Source organism: Giraffa tippelskirchi, chromosome 4 (assembly GCF_054371585.1).
Source record: "Giraffa tippelskirchi isolate mGirTip1 chromosome 4, T2T-mGirTip1v1.2.pri, whole genome shotgun sequence".
In the NCBI taxonomy this organism is placed as follows: domain Eukaryota; kingdom Metazoa; phylum Chordata; class Mammalia; order Artiodactyla; family Giraffidae; genus Giraffa; species Giraffa tippelskirchi.
The window spans coordinates 108,566,979-108,594,204 of record NC_137278.1 but is presented as its reverse complement, the minus strand read 5'-3'; the positions used below and the strand labels follow the sequence as shown (position 1 = coordinate 108,594,204).

The following is a 27,226-nucleotide window of genomic DNA, read 5'->3' as shown; positions in this document are numbered from 1 at the left end:
AGCTTCGGCATCAGTCCTTCCAATGAATATTCAGGGCTGATTCCTTTAGGATTGATTGGTTTGATCTCCTTGCAGTCCAAGGGACTCTCAAGAGCCTTCTCTAGCACCATGGTTCAGAAGCATCGATTCTTCGGCACTCAGCCTTCCTTATGGTCCAACTCTTACATCTGTACATGACTACTGGAAAAACCAGTAGTTTGACTATATGGAGCTTTGTTTTGTACCTTGTCAGAAATTTGGTAGTAGTGGTTTCCTGGTTTTCCTCTGGGCAGAGTGCTTACAGTATCATTTTGTTTGTACTACACATCAACAGTGTGTATTTTATAAAGCAACAAATCAAGAAAATCTTTTGTACCTTTTTCTTTGTGCTTTTTATTAGTAACCATTGTCACTTGTATGGATTGAAAAGGTCTCCCAGACCTGATGCCATCATGTGTGTGTGTGTAGTCTTCCCCAGTCCAACAAGCAATTAATTCTTTGACACCAGCATAACGTCTGAGAATTCTCCTGATTTCTAATTCTGTGTACCTGGAAATAGAGTCATATTCCACAGGTAAAGGGCTCGGTCCCACAGGCCCATTCTCCACTTCAGATGCCAGTTGCACGTCCAAGTTGTTGTTTGAACTTCTGGCTCTAAGTCAGAGGTTCCCATGCCCCATTGTTGGGTTTGACTAGTTTGCTAGAATGGCTCACAGAACTCAAAAATATGTTTACTTACTTGATTACTGATGTATTATAAATGGTTATCTAAGGATATGAATCAGCAGCCAGATGAACATATACATAGCACAGGGTCCTGAATGAAGGAGTTTCTGTTCTTATGAAGCTTGGGGCTCAGCATGGTAGCATGACAAAGAGTCTGTTTACCAGAGGTGGAAGCTCTCTGGAAAAAGGGGGTCCACAAAGCTGTTCTTGGACGTGTTTATGGAGGCATTATTACATAGTAATGATTGACTAAATCACTGGCCAATGGTAATTGATTCAACCTCAAGCCCTTCTCTCCTCCCTGAAGATCAAGGGGTGGGACTGCAAGTTCCAACCCTCTATTCACATGGTTGCTTCTCCTGGCAACCAGCCCCTACCCTTGGGTGAGATCCAAAAGTCACCTTCCCTGAAGAGTTTTCAGGGACTGAGGGCAAGAGATCAAATATTATCCGCCACCACCCCCTTTTTTTGTGCTCAGAAAATTCCAAAGGTTTTGGGAGCTGTGAACAAGGAACGGTGGATGAAGACCAAATATATCTGAAATACACACATACATACATCTGTCTAAAAGAGTGCATCTAGTTGAACTGTTTAATGAATTTGCCAAATCAGAGATATAAAAAGTATTTGGACACCTTTCTAGTTCAGAATTTAACTAAACGATTGGGCTTTAATGTGTTGTTAGGCAGTCATTAGATAAATGCAAACTAGATTATAATGACTTTATGAAATAGACACACATGTGAAAGTGGCTCAGTCACTGCCAGCTCTTTGCAACCCCATGGACTGTAGCCTGCCAGACTCCTCTGTCAGTGGAATTTTCCAGGCAAGAATCCTGGAGTGGATTGCCATTCCCTTCTCCAGGGGATTTTTCCAACCCAGGGATCGAACCCGGGTCTCCTGCATTACAGGCATATTGTTTACCATCTGAGCCACCAGGGAAGCCTCATGTTTGTGAAATGAGGTACTTTTAATGAGGGTATTCTAGGAGGGGCAGTGCTTGAAAATGCCTGTATACCTTATACTCCAGAGAAGTCCAGATAAGAGGAGTCATCTAGATTTTTTCTCTCCTTTCAACTTTATATCTTTAGGTAATTTACCATGCCTTTCTCTTTTCCAGGACGTGATCTGACAGCTCAGACTATTTCTTCTCTCTTTGTGTCTCCCTGACACATCTTTCTCCTCTGTCTCCCTAGGGTTGTACAGCCACGGTAGGGTAATTTGCCCTTTACACTCTAACCGTGCCTCCCTCTTGCCCTTTCCAGCTTTTTGCTTGCCTCTCAGTCTTCCATTAGAACCATCACTGTCATTCTTGTTGTTATTTTTAGAATGGAAAACATCTTAACATAATTTATAGGTGCCAAAGTATGAATACATTTTCTGAAAAATGTGTACTACACTGCTTTGAAAGCCATTTGGATAAACTGCTCTAATAAAGCAATCTCTGTGTGTGTGTGCAGGTGTGCATATACACATATATATATATTTTCAAACTGCTTATGAATTACATGTTGGTGCTAGCTTTTTGGGATGTGTCACATTTGTATAATTAATTTATCATTATATTAGACTTTCCTTTAGAATTTAATCTACTATAAATACTGTAGATTAGTTGAGACTAACTAGACCAAATTACTCTTAATTGCAATCTTTTTTTAAATCAAATTGGCAATGAATGAGGTTAAGATTATTGAATTTAATCATAGTTTCCAGTCATAAGAAGGCAGTGCTAATCTTTAGATGCATGGTGTGTTCATTGATAGGCATTCTTGCTTTAGAGAATGTTTGTTTTTATAACTTAAGCATTTAACAAAACAAAATAGCATCCTGTGAGATAGGAGCCACAATCTAATCTGTGCAAGTTGTAACTGCCTTCAGAGATAGCCATCATTCAACACAGGGTCAAGAAGTTGTTATGGTTAAATGACATATGTTAAAGTCATTAGTCTTGCTTAGTAGATGTTCCTTCATTCTTTCTGTGACTGGAATAACAGGTCAAGCCCAGAATAGAGAAGATTTTTATACATTTTTTTTCTCTAGGAACTTTATTAGTTTAAGTGTAGACAGTGAGGCACCAGTGCCCCCAAACAATATCTAGAGTACTGATAACAAAGGAAAGAAAGAGGGAACAGAGTCTTTATAACTTTGAATCCAACTAGTAATTATGTTTAAATTAGGATGCAGGCCTAGCTTTAGCCTGGCAGTTTGGAGAAAGAAGTCTTCAGGATTGTGATGCACTGTACTATTTTACAAAAAACTTAGACATTCTTTGTGGTTATAGAAGCAACATGCACTGTTTAAAAAGAGTTAAAATAGGAGACTGCCTTTCTTCTCTTCAAGTCTGCTCCCTAGAGCCTACTGCCACTAGGTCTGTGTTTAATCACTGTTTTAACTTAAAAAAAAAATGTACTTTTTATTCTCAGATTATCATTTAGGCATCTTTAGCTTTAAACTCTTAAAAGAGGGGGAAATGAGTCTGCTTATACTTTAAGCTTCTGGTCAGTCCCCCTGTCCCTCTAGGATTTTTCGTTCTGCATTTTCAGTTATGGTCTTTGATTTCAAAGAAAATACTAAGAACTCTTGGTTTCTTGACGTGTTAGTAGCATCTCAGCTCCCTAGTTTCAACTGTGAGGAATTTAGGGCAATTATCTTTCTTTTCCTGTTCCCTTCCTAATTTATTTTTTCTTTAAGTATAATTGATTTACAATGTTATATTGGGTTCAGATATTGTTGTTTGCTTGCTAAGTTGTGTCTGACTCTTGTGACCCCATGGACTGTGGCCTTCCAGGCTCCTCTGTCCATGAAATTTCCCAGGCAAGAATACTAGAGTGGGTTTCCATTTTCTTCTCCAGGAGATATTCCCAACCCAGGGATCAAACCTGTATCTCCTGCCTTGGCAGGTGGATTCTTTACCATTGAGCCACAGGGGAAGTGCACAGATTCAGGTGTACAGTGCAGTGATTCAGTATTTTTACAGATTATATTCCATCCTAGGTTATTAAAAGATAATAGCTATAATCCTCTATGCTCTACAGTATATCCTTGTTGTGTAGTTTGTATCTGTTAAACCCAAACCACTAATTTGTTTTTTTTCTGCCTTACCTCTCCCCTTTGACAACCACAGATTTGTTTTCTGTATCTGTGAGTCTGTTTCTGTTTTGCATTAAGATTTATTTGTATTATTTTTCAGATTCCACACATGTGATGTTACACAGTGTTTGTCTTTCTGTCTCTGACATTTCAATAAGCAAGATACTCTCTAGGTTCATGCATTTTGCTGCAGATGGCAGAATTTCATCCTTTTTATGGCTAAGTAACATTCCATTGTGTGTGTGTGTGTATATAGACATATATAGAGAGACATTAAGATACAGATATGTATATATCATGTACATAGATAGGTGTATAATCTCGTGTGTTCATCCATCCATCTGCTGATGGACACGTAGGCCGCTCCCATGTCTTGGCTGTTATAAGTGATACTGCAGTGAACACGGGAGTGCCTGTATCTTTTCAAGTTAGTATTTTTATTTTCTTTGGATATATATTCAAGAATGGGATTGCTGGATCATACAGTAGTTCCATTTTTAGTTTTTTGAGGAACCTCCATACTGTTTTTCATAGTGACTGCACCAATTTACATTCTCACCAGCCGTGGGTGTTCTTTTACATGTAGTGTAAAAGAGTTCCCTTTTCTCCACATCCTCACCCGCATTTGTAATTTGTGGGGTTTTTCGGTAATAGCCATTCTGACAGATTGTGAGATGATATTTTGTTGTGGTTTTGATTTGCATTCATTCCTCTGATGACTTGCAGTGTTCATCATCATATTTCCATGTGCCACTTGGCCATCTGTATGTCTTTTCTGGGAAAATGTATATTCAGGTCTTCTGCTCAGTTTTTAATTGGATGGTATTGTTTTTTGTGGTATGGAGTTGTATGAGCTTTTTAACCCCTTATTGAGCCTATCATTTACAAATAATTTCTCCCATTCTGTAGGTTGTCTTTTCCTTTTGTCAATGGTTTCCTTTTCTGTGCATAAGCTTTTTAAATTTAATTAGCTCCCATTTGTTTATTTTTGCTTCTATTTCCTTTGCCTTGGGAGACAGATCCAAAAAATATTGCTATGATTTATGTCAAAGAGTATTCTGCCTGTGTTTTCTTCCTGGAGTTTTATGGTTTTTGGTCTAACATCAGTATCTTTAATCCACTTTGAGGGTTTTTTTTTTTTGGTATATGGTGTAAGGAAATATTCTGATTTTATTCTTTTACACGTAGCTGTCTAGTTTTCCCAGCACCATTTATTGAAGAGATTGTCTTCTCCCTATTGTATATTCTTGCCTCCTTTGTTGTGTTAATTAACTGCAGTTAAGTGGGTTTATTTATGGGCTTCCTATTCTGTTCTGTTGATTTATGTGTTTGTTTTTGTGGCAGTACCATGCTGTTTTGATTACTGTAGCTTTTTAGTATAGTCTGAAGTCAAGGAGCATGATACCTTCAGCTTTGGTCTTCTTTCTCAAAATTGTTTTAGCTGTGTATATAGAATGATTTCGTTTTTACATAAAATAATTATATTGAGTAGATCTGAAACTTGAAAAGAAAAAATTGGGATTTATTCATTGTATAAATATTGATTATTTAATATTGAATACCCCAGAGCACTGTACTGTCCTCTTTTCTGCCTACACTGATTCCCAAGTCGATCTCACTAGTCTGATAGTTTTAAATGCCATCTCTATGCTAACTCTCAGTTTGCATTTCTACCCTGACTTCTCCTTAACCTCACAGTCACAGGTCTAACTATATCCACTTGATGTCTCTACTCAGATGTCTAACTAGTGTCTCACAGTAAATATATCCAAAAGGAGCTGTGATAATCGGCCCTTTCCTCTTCAAGTCTTCCTATAATGTACTCAGCATATGTTAGTGGCAGTTTCATTCTTCTCGTTGCTCAGGACACAGACCATCTAAGTCTTACTCCTCGATGCATGCTTCTGTCTATATCTCTTATTAAAGTCACATCCTGTATCTGTTCATTAACAGACCCTTTTGACTCCATATTCACAATATTTAACTAATTTAGCACTATTTGCCACATCTCTTGCTGCTCTTCTGGCACAAGCCTGTATTATAGCAATGGTCTTCCAGTTTCTAATGTTTTCTCAGCCAGTAGCCAGAGAGATCCTGCAGAAGTCAGATTCTGTTACTTCTCTGCTCTCTTTTCAGCAGATACTTCCCATCTCATTCAGAGTGTAAGTAAGCCAGAGTCCTTCTGTCTTATGAGGCTATTGGCAATTTAGGACAGTTATCTTTCTGTTCTTATTACTCATTGCTCTTTTCCTTATTCCACTTGCCATATTAGTCTTCTTGCTGTTCTTTATCTTATTTTTTTAATATTTTATCTTTATTCTATACTCTCACCTTTTGTGTTATAAAGTACCATTTGTATTGTTTTGGGTGTGTGCATATAAACTACATAATGTGAATTTTGCTTTGTTAGCCAATTCAAAAACCGTTTTCTATTTTTTTTAATCTTCTGGCCATGCTGCACAGCATGTGGGATCTTATTCCCCAGCCAGGTATCAAACTCACACCCACTACATTGGAAGCACAGAGTCTTAATCACTGGACCACCAAGAAAGTCTCTCTGTGCTGTTCTTTAAACATGCCTCATGCTCCTGCCTTAGGATCTTGGTGTTTGCTGTTTCCTTTTCTGCCTAGAAGAGTCTTCTAGATACTTGAGCAGCTCACCCCCTCATGTTACTGAGATCTTGACTTAGATTCATCTTATTGAAAATTCTCCCTATTACTGTACACGTCATATAATGGCTCCCTTCCTAATTTTTCTTCTCCGCACTGATTACTATCTAATGTACAATATATTTTAATTATTAGGTTTTAAAAACTCTTGTCAGGCCAGGTTCGTTGAGGAGAACAAATCACTATGGGTACTTAAAGCAAAAGGCAACCTAGTAAGGGGAATTAGAGTCTTAAAATTTATTGGAAAAGCTGTAGATGTGGAGCTTGAAAGATTGTTGTCAGCTTTCACTACTGCTGCTGCTATGGCTTGCGGGTAGTGCCAACATAGGGAGCTGGCAGGGGAGCATTCGGTGATTACTGTAAAACCTCGTATCTGTCACAGTCCAGGTGTCTGCTGCATTCAGAAGAAGAATGGCTTTGTTTCTGTCTCTCTTCTGCCTTCCAAATGCTGCATAAATACATTGCATTTGCAGAATATAAATCACATACAGAATTCCGAGATCAAAGATTTGTACAATGGAGTTCTCATCCTTTTAGCTTTTGTATGAGAGGAGATACAGAGGAGCGCACAGCAGGTGGTGAGAGTGAACAATGAGATAAATATATCTGTGTCTGTATGGATAAGATATGAATACACACACACTTATTTTATTAGTCAGGGTTCTCCAGAGAAACAAAATGAATCAGATAAACGTATGTACAGGAAGAAAGAGGGGAAGAAGAGATGGATTTATTTTAAGGAATTGGCTCGCGTGATTGTGGGGGCTGGCAAGCCTGAAGTTGCAGGGCAGGCTGCAGAGTCCTTGGGTGACGTTCACTCTCCTTGATATCCTATAAGTTAAATATTGATATAAAGTTAAGAGTAATTAGCTACTATGATGTAAAGTCAGTGTATCTTATGTTATATGATAAGAGGAGAAAAGAAACCAGTTATTTGATGAGTATACACAGCATATATAACACACCATATACAACTTCATGATAAAATAAGGAAAAAATACTCATAACAGTTATAATTCTCATTTCTATGACTGGTAATGTAGTGGTATCTGAGATTTATAAATTCCTTCATCCACTACCCTTTTTGTATTCCTTTGCCCTCATCATGCACCTCAGATAGCTAAAGTTCTTTTCTGGTAGAGTGACCCAAACTTTTGTTCTGAAGGGTTTGAGTCAGTAGTAGTCCTGGCTAGGTTGGGCTATTGAATTTAATCATAAGATATGGTAGTACTAAGAGATGCCCTTAGGGATTTCCAATAACCAGACATACTCTTCTTACCACCATTGTGGAATTGTAGTCCCCTCTCCCCTTGATAATTAGAGTCAATTACCCAGGCCAGCATAGTAAGTTCCTTCTTTGCCTACTGATTCAGAGGCATGGGGAGCTTAAAGTGGCCAGGTGGCAGGCTTAACTTCCAGTCCAGTGGAAGCATTCCTTCCTTTGGGACTAAGACCTCTAGACTAGCAGAGCAAAGGTCATGGGAAGAGGAAACAGCAACATTTTACTAGTGAGGGGCGTCGCGAAAGCTTGACAGCCGCATGTAAATCAATGAAGTTAGAACACATCCTCACACCATACACAAAAATAAACTCACAATGACTTGAAGACTTCAGTGTAAGACCTGACCCCATTAAACTCCTAGAGGAGAGTACAGGCAGAACGTACTCTGACATAAAGTTTACCAATGTTTTCTGAGGTCAGTCTCCCAAGACTATAGAAATAAAAGCAAAAATAAACAACTGGAGCCTAATCGAACTTGTAAGCTTTTGCACAGCAAAGGAAACCATAAATAAAATGAAAAGACAATATAGGGACTAGGGAAAATATTTGTGAACAATTTGACCAAAAAGGGCCTAGTTTCTAAAGTATACAAACAGCTGATAACAACTCAATAACAAAAAACTGACCTGAACAAAAAATGAGAAGAAGACCTAAATAGACATTTCTCCAAAGAAAGCATACAGAGATGGCCAATAGGCACTGAAAAAATGCTCAACATCACTAAGTATGAGAAATGCAAATCAAAACTACAATGAGGTACCACCTCATGCTGGTCAGATTGACCATCATTAAAAAAAGCCTACAAATAACAAATGCTGGAGAGGATATGGAGAAAAGGGAACCCACATACACTGTTGATGAGAATGGAAGTTGCTGTAGCCACTATGGAAAACGGTCTGGAGGTTCCTCAGAAAACTAAAAATAGAATTACCATATGATCCAGGAATCCTACTCCTGGATATATGTCTGGAGAAAACTCTAATTACATTTTACAATAGCCAAGACATGGAAGCAACCTAAATGTCCATCTACTGATGAATGGGTAAAGAAGATGTGGTATATATACACAATGGAACACTGCTTAGCTGTAAAAAAGAATGAAATAATGCCATTTGCAGCATCATGGATGGGCCTAAAGATTATCATGCTAAGTGAAGTAAGTCAGAAAAAGAAATACCATATGATGTCACTTATATGTGAAATCTAAAATAGGACATGAACTTACTTACGAAACAGAAACAGACTTACAGAGCAAACAAACTTATGGTTGCTAAAGGGGGAAAGGGAGTGGGGGACAGATAAATGAGGAGTTTGAGCTTAGCAGATACAAACTACTATATATAAAATAGATAAACAACAAGGTCCTACTGTATAGCAGAAGGAAGTATATTCAACATCCTCTAATAAACCATAACAGAAAAGAATATGTATGTATGTGTGTGGGGGGGCGTGTGTGTGTGTGTGTGTGTGTGTGTGTGTATGCTGCTGCTGCTAAGTCGCTTCAGTCGTGTCCGACTCTGTGCGACCCCATGGACAGCAGCTCACCAGGCTCTGCCGTCCCTAGGATTCTCCAGGCAAGAATACTGGAGTGGGTTGCCATTTCCTTCTCCAGTGCATGAAAGGGAAAGGTGAAAGTGAAGTTGCTTAGTCGTGTCCGACTCTTAGCTACCCCACAGACTACAGCCTACCAGGCTCCTCCGTCCATGGGATTTTCCAGGCAAGAGTACTGGAGTGGGGTGCCATTGCCTTCTCCGGTGTGTGTATATATACACATATATATTTATATCTGAATCACTTTGCTGTACACCAGAAACTAACACAATATTGTGATAATAATAAAAATTTTTGCTTGTGGGCCAATAGATGGTGTCACTTCTGTTTCCTTCTCTGATTCTTGGACCTGTGAATCTTGGCTATGCAAGATGCAGCACCGTATATTGGACGTTCATAGCACATAGAACTTTTTGGGGATCTTTGCCTAGGCGTGCAAGGTATTGCCACCTGGCTGGTGTTCTGGCTGAGTCTTCAAAAGGTCATGCCACTGTTCTATCAAGCCAGCTGTTTCAGGATGATAGGGATTATAGTAAGACCAGTGAATTCCCTAGGCCATTGCCACACTTTTTTTTTTTCCTGTGAAATGAGTTCCTTGATCAGCAGCAGTGCTTTATAGAATAATAGGAGGAAGTAGATAAGGCATTCTGTAAGTCTGTGGATAGTAGTTTTGGCAGAAGCATTTTGTGCAGAAAAGGCAAATCTATATACAGAGTAAGTATCTATTTCAGCTAGAATAAAGCACTGCCCCTTCCATGATAGTGTGTCAATTGCTAAGTCTTGTCTGACTCTTTGTGACCACATGGACTGTAGCCCTCCAGGCTCTGGCTCCTCTGTCCGTAGAATTCTCCAGGCAAGAATACTGGAATGGGTTGCCATTCCCTTCTCCAGGGGATCTTCCTGACCCAGGGATCGAAGCTGGGTCTCCCCCACTGCAGGCAGATTCTTTACCATCTGAGCCACCAGGGGAGCCAGAAGTCCAATGTAATCAACTTGTCGCAGGTAGCTGGCTGATCACCCCAGGGAATAGTGCCGTACGGGGGGCTCAGTGTAGGTCTCTGTTGCAGACAGATTTGGCACTCAGCAGTGGAGCCAGCTTGGTCTTGGTGAGTGGAGGTTCATGCTGCTGAACCCGTGCGTAACCTTCATCCCTACCACCGTGGCAACTTTGTGAGCCCATTGGACAATGACAGGGTTGGCTGGGGAAAGATGCTGACTTGTATCCACAGGATGGTCATCCTGTATTTATATTTCAGTGCAGCCTTTTATACTTGCAAAAACAAGAAAATGATTTGGAACTCCAAGAAATGACTAGAAATCTACCTCTTTCTTGTTTTTAGTTTTGTTAATTGTTTTAAGAAAGAATTATTAGATTATTAGAGACTTCTGGATGTATATAATTATTATAGGAGTTCATCTTGGAGGCTTTGTTGGTTAAAAAGCTCAAAGGAAAAGACTTGTGAAGACATAATTCTAAGACTTTTAAAAATAAAAATAAGTATAAAAATAATAGATGTTATTGTAAAAATGAAAAATTCAGAAGCACAAAGTTTTTTATATATTATTTATGTTCTCTCATTAAATTGTCCTCTCCTAAATTGTTTCAATTTATATTCTATTCACAAAAGTGAGAACATCTGTTTTCCTACATTTGTGCCAACATTGGATGGTAGCACACTTTAGTTTTTGCCAGTGTAATAATGAAAAAGAATCTAATTTTATTTCATCAATTATAAGTAGGTTTAAGCATCTTTTCAAATTTTGAACCATCTCATATCTTTAACCTGGCTCTTGCTTTTCCTCTTCACTTGGAATATTGTCGTTCATTTTATTCTGAACTTTTACCATTCTTCAAGGCCCATGTCAAAATCTGTTTCTCCATTATTGAATTTTCCCGATAAGCTCAGCCTACAATGATATCTCCATCCTTGTATACTTGATGTTTTATTTTCCACTTATCACAGTTTTATACCAGAATTGATGTGTATGATTTTCTTCTTCTAGGATTTCCAAGTTTACAGGATGGCTAAACATTAATGGAAAGAGAAGTGTAAACCTATCTTCTTTCACTATGGAGGCAAGTTTGGCAGATGGAGAACCTGACCGAACTTTGGTGAGTGATTCAAATACAGCATAATAAGGTACTACTATCTATATTGGGAAGTTTTTGATGTAAGCCATCATTTTATTTTTAAAATGTATTTAAAACAAACTTCCAAAAAAGTTGATATAAAAATTATAGGTAGTTTAAAGCTTGTTGAAGCATAACCCAATTTTCTGCCATTTCCACTGTATCTCCTACCTCTTTTTTCTTGCTTTCTTGGCCATATAGTAAGACATATTGATATAATAGCTTGTGTTCGTGTTTTCCTCAAGAAACTTTGTCTTATTGAAATCAAGAGGTTATTCACAATTGAGAAAATTAAATGCCTGGAAATCTTAAATTGTGCAGCTGTGGACAGAATGAAAGAATTAAGATATAATTATTAATATATGTTGCCATACATACTCTTCCTATAGAAGTATGAAGATGTAATAAGTATTGCTGCCTGTGATTGAATTGTATTCTGAAATTAAAACACTTAGGTATGGGTGGTGGTTATAGTGTACCTTATCCAGTAAGTAAAAAAATAAAAATAAAAATTAACCAGTGAGGTAAATTAAATGATGCTTTGTCATGCATAGAAACATTTTGCTCAAGGATCATTTCATTTTCATTTTTCCTGTTGCAGTTTTAAAGATGCCATTAAATATTGATTTATAGACTCTTTATTAGGAATGTTTGTACTACCTAAAGTAAAGGTGCCAGTGGGTAAAATGTAGCCAGCTGATAGCTCTGTGGCTTGTTAGGTGGTAGATTCTTTGACAGAGTTACAATATTGGAATAATGCAGAGGCCGGCTTTTCTTTCATACTGCCGTGAAGTTGAAAGTCACTACTAAATTGAGATGTTTGTGAATTTTAATTTAGTGAATGTTCTTTGTTCAGGCTCCAATGTAGGATCAGTAATGATTGATAGCAAAATGCAGTTTTGCTTACTTGAGTTAACTTAGTCCCACCCTTTCCTGAATTTCTGGTTCAGACTTGTTTCTTTAATGGTCAAAAAAAGTTAAACTTTAAAATGATAGCTTGTTAATAGAGAATAAAATGGACATGGACAGAACTTCGTTTATGAAGAAGGTTATTGTAACGACGATTTTAAATGGAAAACTGATGGTAGGTTATTTTGTTTTCACTATATCTTCAAAAAAAAGATGAAAGCCTTTCTTGGAACATACTATTTACTTTACCATAAATATTTTCTTATTTAAAGCTAATGGACTTCCTGAAGGTTTATTTTTGGCTAAAATATTTTAAATCTTTTGGTTATGATATAAATATCAGTAATAGCAGTTGCTGTTTTCTGAGTATACGCTTTTTCAGACTGTCTTCACAACAGCCATTCAAGGTAGATATTTGCTTATCCTCACTTTTAAAGACAGGGAAATAGGCTCAGGGAGGTTAATTATCTTCTCTAAAAGCTACAGCTTAAATGGTGCAACTGAGATCTGTCTCTGAATACTTTCCTTTGCCACTAACATGTTGACTACATCATATGTGTCATAGACTTGCTTAAAATTTATTGTTATCTTTTTAAACTTAGTATCTAAGTAGATAGTATTAAATTCTATACCAGAATGTCTGCACTGTACTGCTAAAGTTTTATTCATTTTTTATTCTTAATTCTATTGATATTGAGAGGTTAGAGCAAATTACTTAAAACGCAATGAGATCAATTTTCTTTTTCTTCATTGTTTCTTCGGTGAAATATTGTAGCTTATTTTAGAAACAGTAATACCACTGATTTCAGTGTGAACTACTGAAATTTTCTCTATTCGAAACTAATCTTGAGGTCCACCTTTGAGTTATCTGTTAATGAAATATCACCTTTGAACTGCATGGCCTAAGCTAGTTAGTTTAGATCTAAGAGAGGTGGATAAGAAGATGGGCTTTGTAGATATTTGGCTGTGTGTTAAAATCTGAGCTCTGTCACTTAGTTACATTCTGAGGGTTTCCAATTTTCCTCAGGTTTTAAATAAAGATTAGTAGTAATATCTACTTAATATTTACTTGAGGTTTAATTGAGATAATATGTCTATAAAATGCCTTTTTACACATCTATGCATTGTAAATATCCAGTAAATAAAAGTTAGTATGGTTATTGTTAATATAACTATTAATATTTAGCCTTTTCTCCAAAAAGATAAATAATTAGAGGCAGAAGAGGCAACAAAACACATTTTTAAAAGTCCTGCACTTTGAGTAATTTTGGATTTGCACTGTCTCTGAATCTCATTTTTACTGTATAAAATACTGAGGCAAATATTCTACTTCAATGAAAAATTATAAACAAGAATACTCATCCTGCCTACTTCACAGGGACAATATGATCTAGTGAAACCAGAAAGTTCTTTGAAAATATAAAGCAACATGTCAGTATGTGGTGGCAGTGTTGTATAAAACCTAATTGTGTGCACTAGTTTTTAAGATAGTATTAGTTAGCTTCTTTTGAGTGCAGTCTTTGTGCAAAGTGCTGTGGCCAGTGAAGGGGATGCTAAGAGATATAAAATGTAGTCTGTGTGAATTATGTTTACTTTGAGAAGACTAGATAGAGGGATGGATAGATAAGGCAGTAATAAGCATTTACTAAGTGTCAAATGAGGGACATAAGGCATAGTTATACAAGTTGTGCAAATCGAGTGGTTGCCCTACACTGGGGTAGTTAGAAAAGGTTTCTTAAGAGAACACAAACTGTGAATAGGGTATAGGGGTCACGGGATTGAAAATGAGCAAGGAGAGCATTCTAGGAAGGGAGGATGGCAAGAGGCAAGGCTAAAGGCGGAATTAATTGCACAGGGTTTATTCAGGGGGAAACGCATAGAAAAATTGGAAGATAATGTTGTTTAAAAATTGGAAGGTAATAATGATCAATGTGGCCGATAGAGACCAAACTTATGGAAGTCTTTGAGTGCCAGACCAGGGATTTTGAACTTGATTCTGTAGACAGTGGTATGTCAGTGAATAGTTTTATGAAGGTGGACAGGATGAATCTGGAAGCAGGATATGAGATGATTTAGAGGAGTGAGAAATACAGATACTGATTGAGACTGCTTGCAGTCTTGGTGGAGGTGGTGAGAGCTGGGACTCAGTTGACTTTAGTGTCCACTTATTCAAGTTTATTCTCCTACATGAGATTATGCTTTCTATTTTTACAAAATTCATTTGCTACTTATTGTTTATAGTTTTGTTTTTGTGGTAGTGTTGTATGTCTTAGGTAGTAAATACTAAAAAAATATAAATTGAATCTTTATACTAAATATCCTTCAGAACACGTTTACAGTTAATGTATGTATTAAAATATTTTGTAAAAGTCCAGAACTCATAACACTTTGGAAATTAACCACTGAGAAATCCTTTAAGTGCAGGGGTCAAATATTTATTAATAGATTGAGGTAAACCAAATAAGTGAAATAGATTTAAAAAAATTCCTTACATTAAGGAAAGTCCTATCTTTTGAATATCTTGTATACTCTGCTATTACCAGAAGAAACTATGTTATAAAGTCTATTAAAGGTCAAGATCTTTTGTTGTATTAAAAATTGGTTATATAAATGACTTTTTAGAAGAGAATAAAATTTTGAAAACATGTAGAAATCTTTGTAGTATTATTAGGGACTCTCAATTGAGAAACTGTTAAGATTCTAATTTAAACTGGATACTTTGAATCATATGCTTTCTGAAGTGGAAAGAACTGTGAAGATTATTTAGTTCAGTAATTCTTAGAATGTAGTAAATGAGTAAGTATCTTCTTGATGGGCCTACAGATGACTCAGCTTCCTGAAACTTTGAGTTTTATATTTACTAGATGAATTTTTACTGATTACTGTGATTTAGTGCTCATAAAGTAAAAGTGGTATTTTATTAGCGTTTACTGAGCACTTTAAATCGTATTCTAAGAAGTATGGCTACTGTATATATGTAACATTTGATGAAAACATACAACTTGTGTATATGGCATGTAAATTAATGAAATTGCCAATTTTTGGTAACATTAAGTATTATTTTTGAGCAGGTCACAGATTTTAAATGTTGTTATTTTTATTCTCTTGTTTAAACATAGTTGACTCTTGAATGATTGGAGATGGGTTGGGGTAGAGCTTCTGACACTTGATATGGAACCATGGTTCTTTGGTATCTGCAATTCAGCAAACCACTGATCTGTAGCACTGTAGTATTTACTGTTGAAAAAAGTCTGCCTGTAAGTGGAGCTGTGTAGTTCACACCCATGTTGTACAAGGGTCAACCGTACCATTAATTTAACTTCTTCATTACCATTATTGATTTAGTATATTGTATGTTTTTGTTTGGGGCTTCCCTGGTATCTCATCTGAGATACTAAAGAATCTGTCTGCAATGAAGGAGACCTGGGTTTGATCCCTGGATTGGAAAGATCTCCTGGATTTACAGACAGTATTTTTGGTGTACAGTTTCTCAATAACTGACCTTTAAGACATTTATGCATTCAAGTCTAATGATAAATTATCCATATGTCAATTAATAATCCTCATAAAGTATTCTTGTACAATGGCACTTGGTTGTTACTAGATACCCCTTCTCACTCCTAAGTGGAAATGGATGGAGAAAGGCTGTGAAGTTTCTTATCTATAATAAATGGGTCACCAAATTTGGTATATATGCTCGTCTAATATTTGAATATGCTTTGAGATCTGCCTGCTATGTGTTTGGCTAATGCTTATATACTTCAGAATTGCCTCATAGAGGCCTTTTCTTTTCATCTTTAACAAAGATTTATGCTATCAGCAGAACCTTTTGCAAACCTCTGAGTCCTGTGGCTACTTTTCCCCCTTAGTCTTTGTGGGAAACTTTTAGAAATCATTTAGTCTAATAATCTGTCTAATGTAAGGATTCTATCCACAGTATCCTCTGACAGCAGGTCATCCAGCCTCGGCATGAACTCATGTAGTTATAAGGAACTTCCATTTCTCAAACGGCAGCTCAAGTCATTATGCTAGTTTCCTTGCTGCTGCAAGTTACCACAAATTTAGTCTTAAAATAGCAGTAACTGATTATCTTATAGTTCTGGATATTAGAAGTCTAAAAACAAGAAGTTGTGTTCATTCTGGAGGCTCTGAGGGGACTGTCCATTTCTTTTTGTCAGTATCTGGAGGTAGCAGTCTTTCACTAACTCATGGCTTCTTCCTCCCATTCAGCCTCTGTCCTTTGTTGTCACATCTCCTACTACACTCACCTTCTTGTCTTCTTCTTGTCAGGACCCTTGTAATTACTTTGGGTCCACTCAGGTAATCCAGAATAATTACTGTATCTCAAGATTTTTAACTTCATCACATCTGCAAAGTCCTTTGCCTCATGTAAAGTAACATTCACAGATCCTAAGGCTTCTAAACATTCACAAATTCTAATATTTTGTTGTTGTTTTTTTTGGCAGATCAGCTTGTGGGATTTTAGTTTCCCAACCAGGGATTGAGCCCTTGGCAGTGAGAGCATGCAGTCGTAACCACTGGATTGCCAGGGAATTCCTGGGATGTGGACATTTTTGGGAGGCCATTATTCTACCTACCATCGTCGTAGTACTAACCTCTGGTGCATCCCAGCCTAGTGAAGTGGGTCCTATTGCCAAATAATCCAAAATCAGGTAGTCTGGTGGGGCATCTCACCTAAGGAATTGCCAGTTATATTAAGGTCCTAAATTAGGTAAATTCTTAGGTGGCAGAGATCTTCTTAAGTAAAATAATAAAATAACTAGAAATTTTAGTCACCGATTTATTACCTACATACTCATTGTCTCTTATATTAAAATAGCTTCATCCTCCTAATAACCGTTTGCTAACTATAACAGTTTAATTACACGTACAAGGATGATAGTAGGGACCTTCCTTGCAGTCTTTGTTATGTCAAGTTTTGAATGCCTCTGGGTGTATTTGGCCGCGCTGGGTCTCCCTTGCCGCATGAGAGCTTTCTCTAGCTGCGGTGTGAGCTTCTCATTGCGGTGGCTTCTCTCGTTGCAGAGAACGGGCGCATGGGCTTCAGTAACTGTGGTCCATGGGCTTAGGTGCCCCATGGCATGTGGGTACTTCTCGGACCAGGGAGGGAACCCATGTGCCCTGCATTGGCAGGCGGATTCTTCACCACTGGACCAGTAGGGAGCTCTCTCAAATATGTTTAAAAAATAAGATAAACTAATATAATGAGTCCTAATGTACCCATCACTCATCTTCAGCATTGTTAATCCAGGTCAGTCTTGTTCACGTATACTCCTGCCTTCCCACCTCATTTTTTTTTTTTGAGAAAATCCCATATGCATCATTTTATTCATAAGTATTTCAGTATAATTTCTAAAATATAAAGACTTTTCTTTAAAACTTTAACCATAAATACCATTCTTACTCTAAAAAAAAGACTAATTCTTTAATATCAAATATTTATTTATTGCTTAAATTTAGTTTTATTGTCTTTGTATTGGGCCTGGTTGATAAGTCACTTTGTCTTTTTTAATCTTTTAAGTTTCTCCTGCATCTGTTTTTGATCTTTCCTTTTCAGTTTTAATTTTTGTTTTCAATTTATTGAAGAAATAAGGTAGTTCTTCCTGTAGGTTTCCCACAATCTGGATTTTCCCCCACAGTCATTATTTAATATGTTCCTCAGTTACTTATATTTCTTGGCAATTGGTCAGTAGACAGTTTTAACCTGAGGCTTGCTCAGATTCAGGTTCAGTTTTTTTTTGACAAGAATAATTCATTGATGGTGTTGTGTATTACCATCAGGAGGCATATAATTCATTTTCATTTGCCCAATATGTGAATACATTTAATCTTTTTTGACTATAAAAATAATACATGCCAATGTGGCATATTTAAGCAATGAAGAAAAATATAATAAAACTTATTTTCTAGAGGTAACCACTGTTATTATTTTGGTGGCCTCTTTCCTAAGTGTATTCATGTGTATATCTTACGCATGAAATTTTATAAGTGGGGTCATAGCTTACAAATTTATGTATCAGTACTATAAAAAAATTTTATGGCCATTGATGATCATCACTTAGATCTGTTAATTCAATAGGAGCATAAATTAATAGCAGTACTTAAATATGCTTAAATATTTGTGATGTGTGAACTGCCCAAGTGGGAAAATATTACTCAGTATTTTCTGTTGTTTGAGTGCTTAGATTCTTAGTATGTCTTCCTTTTTTTTTTTTTTGACTTTTAAAAGTTATCCTTGATTCTCTTATAAGTTGAATAATGTAAACATTTTCCATGTATATGATGGGACTCTAATAAGTTTGGGGAGCTAAATTGGAGAAAGAGTTAACTTTGAAAAAGTAGAAGAAATAGCCAGTAAGTTCTATACAGTACTTCAGCAGAAATTCTAAGCCAGAAATCTTTTGTATTTCCATTATGTTTGGAGATTTTCTCAGCGTGTTCCCAGACTATGGAACTCAAGATCTTTTCAGAGAGTCTGTGAGGTCTAAACTAAATTTTTAGTAATACCATGGTACTTGATGTTATTTGCTTAGTTTCTCATTCTCGTGAATGTATAGTGCACTTTTTACCCAAGACTGCATGAAGTGTGATTATGTCATTGCTCTGCTGGCTAATGCAGTGTATGCTTGTGTATTCTTGTGTTTTCAAATTTTCTTAGTTTAATTTTTTTCCTAAGCGGTGGTTTTTCAACTCAAATAAGCTTCATTTTTTTATAAGAGTTTTAGGCTTACAGAAAAACTGTGAACATAGTAAAGAATTCCATATAGCTTGTACTCAGTTTCCTTCCTCTATTATTAACATACTAGGATGGTACATTTGATACAATTAATGAATCCATACTGATACAGTATTACCTGAGGTCCATACTTTGCTGTTTGTTTCAGATTTCCTTAGTTTTTACCTAATATTCTTTTTCTATGTGTGTGAATCCCATCAGGTAGCACTTTACATTTAGTCATCACATCTCCATAGGGTCCTCTTAGCAGTTAAAATTTCTTAGACTTTACTTGTTTTTAATAATATTGACATTTTTGAGGAGTACTAGTCAGATATTTTGCAGTGTCACTCAACTGGGATTTGTCTGATACTTTTCTCATGATTAGACTGGGTTTTGGGGAGGAGACTACAGAGGTAAAATGCCATTTCATCGCATGATTATGGAAAAGTATGTATACTATCAACTTGGCTTATCACTGTGACGTTGCCTGTGATCAGCTAGCAAAGATAGTGAATTTCTCACTTTTAATTTCTAATTCAGCAAATATGAATAGGTATAATCCATATAAACAGCAGCTCTTTGGAGTCTTTGGCAATATCTAGGAGTATAGAGGGATCTGGAGATACTGAAGTTTGTTAACAGAATTTTAGAACCAGAGGTTAATTTGCAATAATGTCTGAACATACAGGTAGCAGTGTTTTAGGATAAAGTTTTGGCAATAGGCTAGGTCTGAACAAGAAACTTGGAAGTTGTCTGAATAAAGGTAGCAAATGAGCCTCGAGTATGAATGGAATCTGCGCTAAGAGAGCAGATAGAAAGAAAACAACAGATAGCTGAGGACTGAGCGTTGGTGAAGCGCACGCATCCTGTTGAATGGAAGGACAGAGTGGAGGTGGGAGATTAGAAGGAAGCCGGAACAGTGGAGTGTTTTAGAAACAAAGGAAGAGAGGGCTTGCGTGGTGGAAAGGCTGATATAATTAAATATATGCAAGGAGGTTAAGAATTGTGAAAAAGCCCCAAAACATGCCAGAGAAGACTTGACAGATTGGTAGATTGACTGTAATTTCCTGAAGTCTCGGAATTATTTTTTTAAAGGTTTAGTTTCAGTGTAACATACTATTTATCTTTTTTTTTTTGCCACTTTTTAAGCTATTAATGAAGCACTTAATTCCTTCGATAAACAGTGAGTGCTCTCCAGTTTCAGATTCAGGTATACAAAGTTAAATCACTCCTGAGAAAATTTGTCTTTTTTTTAGATCTTGCCATATTCAGAAGTTGCTGAAGTTCAAGAGACAGTGAGTAATACATGGTGCCATGTTCAAAATGTTAACATTTTTGTATTTTTTTAGGATTTCAAGTTAGATTCCTAAAATGCATTTTCTACTATGTTTAATCTTAGATGATTATGTTATTATAAAAAGTAGCTAATGTAAGTTGAAAAGGTTACTTTAAAAATTGCATTTTCATTTGCCCAATATGTAAATATGTTTAATCTTGTTTGATTATAAAAATAATACATAACAATGTGGCATAATTAAACAATAAAGAAAAATATAATAAAATTTATTTTCTAGAGATAACCACTGTTATTATTTTGGTGGCCTCTTTCTTAAGTGCTCAGCTACCAGGGCTTCCCCAATAGCTCAGTTGGTAAATAATCCACCTGCAATGCAGGAGACCCTGGTTTGATCCCTGGCTTGGTAAGATCTGCTGGAGAAAGTATAGGCTACCCTCTCCAGTATTCTTGGGCTTCCCTTGTGACTCAGCTGGTAAAGAATCTGGCTGCAATGCGGGAGACCTAGGTTTGATCCCTGGATTGGTAAGATCCCCTGGAGAAGAGAAAGGACACCCTCTCCAGTATCCTGGCCTGGAGAATTCCATGGACTGTATAGTCCATGCGGTCGCAAAGAGTCAGACACAACTGAGCGACTTTCACTTCTTAAGTGTATTCACGTGTATATCTCACACATGAAATTGTATAAAACTGGGGTCACAGCATACAAATTTCTGTATCAGTACTTTACGAAAAATTTATTTTACCAAACTATAGTTGATTTACAGTGTTGTGTTAATTTCTGCTGTACAGCAAAGTGATTCAATATAACCTACTTTTAAAAGCTAATATGTAATGGATGTTTTTCAGTCCCTGAAAAAATAAAGCCAAACTATAATGACTCCGTAGTATTTTATTATGTGAATATATTATTCTTTATTTAATTCCATGTTTTAAGTAGATTACTATAAATGATGTGATAAATATCTTTTTAAACATTTTGAATGATCATCTTAGTATACATTCCTAAGTAGTGGAATTGCTGTATCAAAAATGCAACTGCCTGGCAGATTGGATCATATTCTCTAACAGTGATAAACTCTAGTCCCAGAAAAATATTCCCTTAAAATCTCTCCTGCAACACTCAGGGATAAAATGTGGACATGTGTGTTTTGCGGATGATTGTAGGAATATGAAAAAATTCATTTAAGTGTAATGAGTCCTGTTTATAGGACAAAAAGATTTCAGCTGCATAGTATATTCCTCACTAAAGTTGCTTACTCTAAGAGCCGAAGATAATGCTAAGGAGAGCAGTCTTAAGATGCTGTATATAACCCTTCTTTAGAACTGTGACTTCTGAGAGCCCACTGAAGCAGGGTCACTTCTATGAGTATTGATCAGCAGTATTGGGGAAAGAGGTGCCATATGCTTGCAAGTTTATCTTGAACTCTACTCATACAGTGGTTGATAATCTATTTGGACTTTCTCTTAAGCTCAACAGATTTTTTGTTGTTTGTTGTTTAGTCGCTAAGTCATGTTTGATTCTTTTGCAACCCAGTGACTGTTGCCTGCCAGGCTCCTCTGTCCGTGGGATTTTCCAGGCAAACTTAAGTCAAATCGATAAAAGAGGGAGGTGCTGTGCTAAATCTCTTGGTATTGTTTCTGTATTATATATAGAGAGAGTGGTCATCTGTCCTGGATTGTTTAGGACTGAGGGGTTTCTCAGAATGAAGGGTATGATTCTGAATTTCTACTTCTCCCTTTATATTTTGTAAAGATTGCAAGTTTTATGCTAATTATGGATGACATGGCAAATACTTGGAAATATATTAAAATAAAATCACATTTTTTGCATAATGCTCTTTTCCTGAAATTTTTAAACTAAACTCAGTAAAGATTTAGATAATGGCTATATTTCATTCTTTAAAGTATTGTTAGTATCTACTATGTATACAATATACTAATGAATTCTAAGTTAAAAAATTCTAGGCATTTTACTCTTTTATTATTTGTCAGCTTATGCTTTCTGCTGAAGTAGAGAATTTATTTATATGATAAAAAAATTGAGATGACTGTGTGGACATTGTTCAGAGGATGATGGTAAACATGCTGAGTTGCTCAGGGAGGGAACATTGTTCTATCATACCTTAGTGGTCTTTTTCTGAACAAGCTGAGAAGAAGTTCCTGGATTTTTTGAAATTTTAGTAGTAGTTTGGTTCTCGTAACAAAAGCCAGGAAGAGTGGCTAGTTTTTTATTTTTTGAACTACCTTAAAAGGTACTTGTACAGAGCATTTCAACATCAGTATTTTCATATTGTCTTTGTGTGTTATACAACATGGAACTGCACAAATTAAGCCCAAGCCTAAAAGCAGTAAGAATAAGAAGCGTAGTGTGTAGGTCAGTGGTGTGTAGAAGTCTTCATTTATGTCAGTTACTTGGTAAAATTAATATGTAATCTTTAATAATATCTCATTTCCCAATTAGCATCACTTACAAATAATTCTGAGAGATGATTTCACTTGCATCTCGATTTAGTGCCTTTTTATCTACACCACATCCTTCTGGGAAAGGTTTCTGAAGTGAATCTTATTTTTCCTTGTGTCTTCTGCTTCTGTTTGTAATGTTCCAGAGTAATTCTTGGTTCTGTTGTTGTTCCGTTATAATATATGTTTTCTGCTGTCCATTTCTGGTGCATTGTTTAATCTCCTATGATGAAGCCATTCAGATCATATACTCTAACTCTCACATGTACTGTAATTTATGCTGTTTTCTTACCAGCCTAAACCATTCCTCGTACATGTGCATGTACATGCAGGTCTGCATGTCCAGTTGCCTACTTGGTATTTTGACTTGGATGTCTGACAGACATTTTAAACTTAACCTGTTCCAAACTGAGAGACAGTTGGCCCTCCATATAAAACTGAGGATTCTACATCCATGGATCCAGCCATCTGCAGATGGAAAATATTTGAGGGAAAAAAATTACAGAAAGTCCCAAAAAGTAAAACTTGAACTTGCCACATGCTAGCAGCTCTTTATATACTGTTTTCATTGTATTTACAACTATTACAGTTCAGTCGCTCAGTCGTGTCCGACTCTTTGCGATCCCATGAATCGCAGCACACCAGGCCTCCCTGTCCATCACCAACTCCCGGAGTTTACCCAGACTCATGTCCATTGAGTAGGTGATTTTATCCAGACATCTCTTCCTCTGTTGTCCCCTTCTCCTCCTGCCCCCAGTCCTTCCCAGCATCAGGGTCTTTTCCAATGAGTCAACTCTTCGCAAAGAGTTGATGGCCAAAGGATTGGAGTTTCAGCTTCAACATCAGTCCTTCCAATGAACACCCAAGACTGATCTCCTTTAGGATGGACTGGTTGGATCTCCTTGCAGTCCAACAGACTCTCAAGAGTCTTCTCCAACACCACAGTTCAAAAGCATCAATCCTTCAGCGCTCAGCTTTCTTCACAGTCCAACTCTCACATCCATACATGACCACTGGAAAAACCATAGGCTTGACTAGACGGACCTTTGTTGGCAAAGTAATGTCTCTGCTTTTTAATATGCTATCTAGGTTGGTCATAACTTTCCTTCCAAGGAGTAAGCGTCTTTTAATTTCATGGCTGCAGTCACCATCTGCAGTGATTTTGGAGTCCCCAAAAATAAAGTCTGAAACTGTTTCCCCATCTATTTGCCATGAAGTGATGGGCCCAGATGCCATGATCTTAGTTTTCTGAATGTTGAGCTATAAGCCAACTTTTTCACTCTCCTCTTTCACTTTCATCAAGAGGCTTTTTAGTTCCTCTTCACTTTCTGCCATAAGGGTGGTGTCATCTGCATATCTGAGGTTATTGATATTTCTCCTGGCAATCTTGATTCCAGCTTGATTACAACTATTTACTTAGTATTAACTTTGTATTGGATATTATAAGTAATCTAGAGGTGATATAAAGTATATAGGAGGATATACATGGGTTATATGCAAATATTGCACCATTTTAAATAAGGGACTTGAGCATCCACAGATTTTGGTATTGCTCTGGGGTAGGTAGGGGGTGTTTTGAAACCAGTTCTCTCTGGTTACCAAGGGATGATTGTAGTTATATTTCTCCTGGTAAATGAGCTTGTCTTATTGTCTTTTCCATCTCAGATGATGGCAGTTCCATCCTTCCAGGTGCTCAAAGTCCAACACTTGACTTCATTTTGATTCCTTTTTTCTTTTACCTCATACTTGGCCTATTTGGAAATTCTGTTGACCTCACCTTCAAAATATATTTAGAATTTAACTACTTCTCATCACTCTCACTGCTCCCATCTTGGTCCAAGTTTCCATCCTCTCTCCCCTATAATATTGCTGTAACTTCTGAACTGATAATACCCTCATCCCTCTGATCTATTCTCAACACAGCAGCTGGAGCAGTCCTGTTACAACGTTCTCATATATGTTACTCATTTTCTCAGAACCATCCAGTGGCTTCCCAACTCATCCAGAAATAAAGCAAAAGTCTTGACTGGGTCCTATAAAGTCCTGCAGCTGTTTACTTCTTTGACTTCATCTACCACTCTCCTACTTGCATTGTATTCCAGTCCTCTGACCTTTTCACTATTCTGCAGACACTCCAGACTTGCTCCCATCCAAGTCCTCTACTCTTATCTTGATCTTCCTGCTCCCTGGAATACTCTTCCCCTTTATGTCCTTATGGGAAGTTTCCTTATTTTATTCAGTCAACTTTGTAGTGAAGCCTCCTTAGGCCACCCTATCTAAAACTTTAACTCCATCTTCCCTAACATTTTACATGTCTTCATTTTCTGCTTATTTTTCCTTAGTGTTTATACTATATAATATACAACAAATTTGACTTATTTATTATGTTATTGTTTATCTTTCCCACTAGATGTAACTACCACAAGGGCAGCATTTTTGTTCACTGCTGTATTCCTCAGTGCCTAAAATGATACCTTGTCTATATAGTAGGTACTGAGTGAATATTTGGGTGGGTGGATCCATGGATAGATGATAGATCAATGATAAGAGTAGATAGTGTTTACTTCGATTATTCTCCAGTGCCTCAGTCTGAAAAAAATACTCGGTTAATCCAGTAGAATCAGGTTTATATGACACAAATATGCCTGAGCAAATACTGTAGAAAACATAGCTTGAAATGAGTTGATCGGAAGTTGCTTATATGCTAAGGGTTTTTTCTGTGAGTAAAAATGCAAGGGGTACAGCTGTGCAGATGACATAGTGCTTTAATCAACATAATTTAAGAATTATATACAGCTCTACAACGAAATTGAACTTAATCTTTTATCCTAAGTAGAAGACCAGCTTCAGAACTTCCAATGTGACTGGCCCTGTGAAATTGAATACTCTTGGCTGTGTATATATGGTTAGAACCATTGCTTTCCTTTAGGAAGTTATTGGTCAATCTAGGGAAGCTGATAATTATTTGTATCAATACAGGAAGATTTTTCCAAAGATGTATATGAAGCATTTGTAAAGTACGCCATAGTTGTCTCTGTCAGTTTCCTAAACTCCTTCAATTTTCCAGTATTGTCTTAGTTATTTATTGATATGTAACAGATCATCCCCAAATTAAGTGGTAGAAAACAAGCATTTAATACCTTACAGTTTCTGTAAGGAATCTGAGAGCATCTAGCTGTCTCTAGTTCAAAACCTTTCATATGGTCACAGTACTGGGGAAGGGAGCTGCTGCTGGAGGGTGTCAGGGGAGATGGACGAGCCACCTCCAAGCTCATTTAAGGCTTGTCTACAGACCTCAGTTCCTTTCCTTTTTGGGCCTTTCTACATGATTGCCTCATGACTCATTGCCTGGTTTTCCCCAAGATGATCTGTCTGGGGGAAAGAGAGAGAGGAGAGAAAGAGACCCCAAACAAAATGGAAGTCATAGTCTTGTTACAGTCTAATTTTGGAAATGACATTTTCACTTCTGCCGTGTTCTCTTTATTAGAAGCAATTCAGCACATCTAGTATATGCTCAAAGAGAAGGAATTATACGCCAAAAAGTGAGGATCACTGGGGTCATTTTAGAAGTTGCCTGCCACAAATGTTTTAATCTCTTTCCACATGCTTGCTAGCTATAATAACATGGCCATTTCAGTAATAAGGATTTGAGCACAATTATTTCATTGTCCCTAAAGCTGTATTTTTTTTTTTTTTTAGTTTTATCTGTGAAACTGAAATCCATTTATAGAAGAATGAGCTTAAATGGGCAGCTATCAAAAAATAAATAAAGCAAATGCCTTTAAAGGCATTAGAACATAATTTTAAGAATTGTGAAATAACCATCACTTAGGAAAGTAACAGGGCGAAGCTTATTTTCCCTCTGGGAGACAACAGAAACCCAAAGCAAACAACTGCAACATTTTTGGAGGGTAAATGCAAAACCAGTTAAGACTCCCCATTTCCTTTAAATAAGACCAAACAATAATGTCATCAGTGGCAATTATTTGTTTTTGTTGTTGCTTTAGTTCTGATACAGATCCATGCTTGGTATTTGAAATGAAGGGAAGAGAACTAAGGACTCTCCTCCTGCCAAGGGAGACCAAAACACTTTGTCTGTAGGTGACGTTTAGTGTCATATTGTTTATTAAAATAGTTACTAGATAAACAGTCAGCAGTCTTTTTCCTGTTTCTTTTGGTTGATTGCAAGTTAGTCATTCAAGAATTTGATCTTCTATCTTCCTGGAGACTAGTAGCTCTAGATGATATGCTTGATACTAGTGGGTCCTAGGAAAGTTTTGTCTAACTTAACTTTATTGCTGCTCTCTTTGATTTTTTGCCATTTGAGAAAAAAAATTTGTTCCACTTTGTCGATGTCTCTATAAAAGCTCTTTGTACAATGCTTGACATAAG

General features: G+C 36.8%; 1 protein-coding gene across 28 annotated transcripts in view; it reads left to right on the top strand.

The window, feature by feature from the left end:
- OSBPL8 (oxysterol binding protein like 8) overlaps nucleotides 1–27,226 on the top strand; it is a 159,854-nt gene that overhangs the window by 45,012 nt on the left and 87,616 nt on the right. For 11 of the 28 annotated variants that reach the window (XR_014051709.1, XR_014051710.1, XR_014051708.1 and 8 more), the window contains exon 2: nucleotides 11,303–11,411. Coding sequence is in view for 10 of the 28 variants with exons in the window: in XM_081483891.1 (XP_081340017.1) it covers nucleotides 11,303–11,411 (109 nt within the window). In the remaining 18 variants the exon portion in view is untranslated. Of the gene's footprint in view, nucleotides 1–11,302; nucleotides 11,440–20,333; nucleotides 20,373–26,533; nucleotides 26,746–26,841; nucleotides 26,932–27,226 lie in introns of those variants that run through there. The other 17 variants (XR_014051707.1, XR_014051706.1, XM_081483910.1 and 14 more) reach the window with 5 other exon arrangements.